At 35.1% G+C, this 6,000-nt stretch overlaps 1 protein-coding gene across 1 annotated transcript in view; it reads left to right on the top strand.

The window, feature by feature from the left end:
• Positions 1-1,432: 1,432 nt before the first annotated feature.
• Positions 1,433-6,000, top strand: part of LOC108736880 (luciferin 4-monooxygenase-like) — a 13,673-nt gene continuing 9,105 nt past the window's right edge. The window contains exons 1-2 of the mRNA XM_025981248.1: positions 1,433-1,650; positions 3,427-3,947. Of these exons, the coding sequence (XP_025837033.1) occupies positions 1,624-1,650; positions 3,427-3,947 (548 nt within the window). The 5' untranslated portion in view covers positions 1,433-1,623. The remainder of the gene's footprint in view (positions 1,651-3,426; positions 3,948-6,000) is intronic.

The raw sequence follows: 6,000 nt of genomic DNA, 5'->3' as shown, positions 1-6,000 counted from the left end.
CTCTACTTTCGCATTCATATATTAATTGATTAATCAAGTAGGCATCTGTTAAGGTTATTTTTGCTTTGGATAGCACCTACAAAAATAACTGATTATAAATTGTAAATAATATAAGATCAATGATTTTGTCGATTATTCTTATTTGCGCTTTGCTTTGAAGTAATTAAAATAATATTTTCTACTTTTTAATTTAAGTCAAAAGAAAGATCAAAATTAATTCATAATTAGCAGAGTAAACATACAAAAAAAAATCGGATTGAGCACTTCATTTTTTGAAGTCGGTTAAAAGTAAATTTGGGGATTACTAGAAAACATATTTATTTATTATTAGGAATAGGAAGGGTGGCAAATTTAGACATCGTCCTGGGTGGTAGAGATTCATGCTACACCACTATTTCCCTAACAATTATTATTAGATCATTGTCCAATAAGCAATAAGTTTGTGAAAATTTTTAGCATTGAAGTACCTACATTACATTTGCTTCAGAATTAAAGAGGTAATACGAAAATAGGAGACCAGAAAGTGTGGCCTACAGGTTTAGACCAATGCTTAGTCCGGGTCCGCCTGCCTTGGTCCAAGTTTTTTTGTGGTTTCCTTGGATCACTTAGGCAAACACTGGGGCAATAATATTCACACAGATAATCTATCTTTCATTCTCTTCTGTCTTCATTTCGTCCGTCTCATCTTTCTCACCCGAACTACCACCCACCCATTCCCACGATTCCAGAAAGAAGGCTTCTTTGCTCTAATTTCCGGTGTAGTCCGATAGTGATAGTGTAAATGCCTTTAAAACTAGTTAACTTTAAACTTTGAAACTATTGAATATGTCTTATGTATTATGAAAAACGAGTGTATATGGAGCATCATGTTTTCCCTTTATTCAAACAGTACGTATGTTTTCAATTAAAAACCATTTCAATAAAACAATACGATGTTTGGAAGCGATGTTTTTCCTGTCTGAGTGGTCGATAAACTATATCTAATTGGGAATAATAGGCAACTAATACAATCATAAGACCATAATAGTTATATAAGTACACAAATAGAGTAAGAGAGGAATAGGTACAACAAAACATATATACAAAGGAAGAAGCCATATACGAGAGCTAAATACAACACAGATACAACAACAGATTCAAAGAAATTACAATTGTGCAAGGGGTTCAGACGGTTGAAGTTTCTAAGTAGATATAGGGGAATTTAGGCAATAAAAATGAAAGTAGAAGTCATGTACAACTGAAAAACTGGAATAATACACTACTAAACAAACATAATAAAATATATACAACAAATAGGTTCTATACACAACAACGTAAATAATCATATTATCAGAGTTTATCTGTTTTCCATAGTTAATGCTTACTTGCTGATCTTAATCAACAATTTTCGCAATATTACATAAAAGAATGTATAACAATATTGACCCACAAGGAAACGTATTTTTGTTTTTAAAAACAAGTACGTAAGCTAAAGATAAATATTGTTTATTGCTATTAAACATAATACAATGTTATTTCCTCAAACAATAACCCAAATTTGCAACTCTGAAGAACAATTGACGAAAATTGAAATGATAATCATGCGACCTTACGAAAAAATTATAAAAGAAGTAGCTGCAAGTCATGGATTGCAGACAGAGGCGCAAAGGAGTAAGTAACTATGTTAAATAATAATTAATGTGGAGAGCATTAATATAATACCCTGACAGAAGTTAACAAAAAATTAAATACCTAAATAATAATTAATGAATACATTTTTATACCTTACTATTATACTTGGGAAACGTATAAAATGGCAATTTCCCTGCCATTTTTCTACATAAATGTGTCACAAGATGCACAAATGTCCTAAGTATGTCCCTGATAATGACGTCATGTACGAACGTTGTTCGCTCTTTAAGTATAACCTTGCTATGGATTATAGATTATAAATAGAAAATAGATATCTGTTGAAGCCTGGGGGAGGCTAGGCGAACTTTGAACAGGGTGGATAAATTTCGACGTTTGAATTCATATACGTAACAACTAACAACAACTTGGATAACTCGGAGTATTTTTCTTATGCTACATAGGAATTGTTTTAATTATTTGAATAAAACATTTCAACATATCGTGTTTTGTCGTAATTTTTGTAAGCCACTCACCAGAAATTAATTAAGAAAACTGAAATTAACACCGTGCACTTTAAATTGGACAACGAGTGATGACTATCATATACAGAATGGTTCAAAAAGTATGCAATACGCTAATTGCGGTCAAACTATAAGTTTAATCGAAAAATTTTTCAAACAAAGCTTGCTCCCTATTTTAATACAACTGTTAGCCGCTATCATTAACGGACTTTGACCTTAACATATATAAAGAGTCAACAAAAAACACAAAATGACGGATGATGATAATCATATGTTTAGCATTTGCCTTAATTTTACTCCTTCGTGTAAACCAATACATTGTATACTTCGTTTAGTTTCTGTAGCGATGTGACCTTCAGTTTGATCGGCGCAAAGTAGAAAAGAACAGCACTAGGCCAGAAAAGGAAGGAGACAGCTCTCGACCAAACTCTTAACCGGTGAGGAGTGTATAATCAGTACAGTACTGCACAGAAAAGTTGACCATTTTATCCATTTATGCATTGCTCAAATGTGCTGTTATTGGTACCATTTACTACTAAGAGTATCAACGAGATGTTTATTTATATTTAAAGACATAATAAAGGCTTTAACGCTTGTTTTCGACTCGCACTACTATTCATGATTGAACAAAACTTTTGGCAGGTACTGTATGCAAAAGGATGTTTAATGAACAACAGTCGAGAGTATAATGAGCTTTTGCACATAGCTAGAGAAAGTAAATGAAGTATAGCATGCGTGACGCTAACAGATAGAGAAATAGAGATGCCAGTCTCCAGTTTAATTATGAAACTGGAGATGGATGAGGATGTGACTGTGATCTATTTGTGAGACCAATGGTCAAAAGAAGATGAATGTAATTTATTGTCTTTATCTTTTTACATCGGTTATATTTCAATAAGGTGAATGGTGAAGATACAGTGGATAGAGAAGGCTAGAAATGAAGAGATATTAGAAAGAATAGGAGAGCAGAGGACTATATGGAAGTCAATAAGAAATAGGCGAGGTAGGTTCTTAGGACATCTTCTCAAGCATGAGGGTCTAGTCAGAGACATATTAGAGGCAGAGACGGGAGTTAAAAGGGGTAGGGATAGACCTAGATTAGATTACTGTTCGCAAATAGTGTCCAAACACTCTTAGAACTGACGACCTTATGATGAACGACAGGTTAACTGCCGAGGTTCTCTTAGTAAATTTAGTGTCAGGATATGAAAATGTTTTTTATTTATTTTTTCGGTTTAGCTACAGTTAAATTTAACGTACTTTACTTTTATCTGAGTACATTTTATTGTTTCAGATTGACGGTATCACACAAGAAGAAGATAAATTCAACAATTTTCTAACGAGGTGCACAAGAACAGCGTTACATATGCGAAAAAAGGGTTTTATACCTCAAGACAAAATAACTATTTGTACATTTAATACATTAAATAGTGCAGTACCATTAATAGCATCATTTTTTACTGGAGTTATCCCGTCAACAATTGACCCCACATTCTCAGTAGATGATTGCAAATATTTTCTTCAAATGCTGAAACCGAAAGCTATTTTTGTCGGTTCAGATTCAGTTGATTTAATTGTTAAGAGTCTTAAGGCGAGCAATTTGGAATCAAAAATTATTGTGCTCGGCCCTTCCAACGATTATGAATCTTTCGAAAATTATTTAGCTCCAATCGATGGGGAAGAATCATTTGAGCCACACGATGCCATAAATTGGAAAGACACTGCTATGATTCTTTTCAGCAGTGGAACCACTGGTAAACCAAAAGGAATTTGCATAAACCATAGTTTCCTTGTCAACATTGCCCAGTCGTCATTGTAGTAAGTAACAAAGTCATGAAAAATTATTTATTTATATAAAAAACAAATTATACCCAATCACTACTGATCGATATAGTATACCCTGAAAGAGTTTGAATTTCACCATGAAAATATATGTATTCCTGTGAAGCGCATTTTAGTCACACACGCGTAAATCATATGACCATTCGTCCCGCACTTTTTATAAATAAACGTAGAAAGCTTAGAACTTTAATTTATTATGGGATATTCCTACTGTAATTATTATATTTTTAATGTTTTATTTATTCTCGCCTATCAAGCTGCATTACTGGTTTTCTCTATGAGGTCGGTACTCTTAATTACTCCATTACCACTACTCTTGACTTCATCCAAACTTGTATTAACAAGCCAATTGCCGACCGCTTGCCTGGAGCCTAGAAATTTTGACCATTGCTTAGTATTCAATTCCGTATTTGCTTAGCATTCAATTCTAGGTCCGTCAGTCCTGCTCCAAGTGTTTCTATAATTACCCTGAATCACAATACTTACGCAAATGCCAGTGATAATATTCCACAAATAATCTTTCACTTCTTTTCTGCCTTCATTTCGTTCGTTCCATTATTCTCTTTTCAAGCACCACCCATCCATTCTAACGATTCCTAAAGAGAAGCTCTAGATGGTCCCTACTCTTAAGGTTGACCCGAAGGGACTACCCGCTCACCAGCATCACTTGCTAGTACGAAAGAAGCACCCATATATTTTTTTTTACAAAAAAAACAAGCGGCGCTGTCTAGAAGTTTAAACTACTGCTTAACATTTGGAAGGACAACGATTCGTTTGCGGGTCTGACTGCCCTTGTCCAAAAATTTCTGTGGCTTCTTTATATCACCTAGACAAATGCTTGAGCAGTAATCAATCAACAATGATTACTACTATACACGTCTCGTCTTTCTCTCCCCAACCAGCATCCACGCATTCCCACGATTACTAAAAGAAGGCTGAAGAGGGCCTTACATCACAGTGTAGGCCGGAACTACTGCCCATTTATCAGTATTAGCCTATTAGACTAAAACACCCAAAGGTTTTATTTGTTGTACAAATTTGACTGAGCGGCGTGGTATAGACATTTAGCAAATGTTGGAAAAAATGGAATTGAAATTGAATTGAAATTGGAAAGTCATCGGTTCGATTTCGAGTTCGGCTGCCCTAGTCCATGTGTTTAGGTAGTGTCCTTGAATCATTTAGGCCAAAATCTGGAGCAGTAATATTTGACAGATAATCTTTTATTCCTCTTCTGTCTTCATTATTAAATTCAACAATCGATTTATGAAGTGGAACTTCTTTATCGACGGTAGGAAGGAATTTTACCATGGCATAAAACCGAAAAGGGTAACGTCACGCGTCACGTCACGTGTGACCCCTGCTGGATATGTCCAAAAGGAGACATTTTTAAAACTTCAGAGGCTAACCTACTGTTAATAGCAACCGATAATCTAAAAATTCCCATTTCAACACATTGTCAGCAGATCACGCCTACGCAGTGCTGTATATGCATTGAAAATATACGTTTGTGTTTGGTTTGATTTGTAATTCCTCTCTGCAGTGTTGTATGGTGCNTTCAGAGGCTAACCTACTGTTAATAGCAACCGATAATCTAAAAATTCCCATTTCAACACATTGTCAGCAGATCACGCCTACGCAGTGCTGTATATGCATTGAAAATATACGTTTGTGTTTGGTTTGATTTGTAATTCCTCTCTGCAGTGTTGTATGGTGCTTGCATAAAAGTTTTTAATAAAACTAAACCAAAGTAGAATGAAGATTCGGGCTGCGGCTGACATCTTCAGTGGTAGTGCTGCGTTGACAACGTGAACGTAAATTATATCTCGAAGTCTCGCTGTCGATATAATCTACGTTCACGTTGTCAACGCATCACTACCACTGAAGATGTCAGCCGCAGTAGCTGACGAAACGTCTGGACGGAACAGTTCACTTAGACCACGGTCCTATAGCTCGAATCTTCATTCTACTATGGATTCCGGCAGTGAAAGCATTTGTTCTTATAAAACTAAACCAATATTCCGCGTTC

This window comes from Agrilus planipennis, unplaced genomic scaffold (genome assembly GCF_000699045.2).
Source record: "Agrilus planipennis isolate EAB-ADULT unplaced genomic scaffold, Apla_2.0 scaffold9, whole genome shotgun sequence".
Classification (NCBI taxonomy): Eukaryota; Metazoa; Arthropoda; class Insecta; order Coleoptera; family Buprestidae; genus Agrilus; species Agrilus planipennis.
The sequence above is the reverse complement of the archived record's forward strand: the minus strand, read 5'-3'. Positions and strand labels throughout refer to the sequence as shown.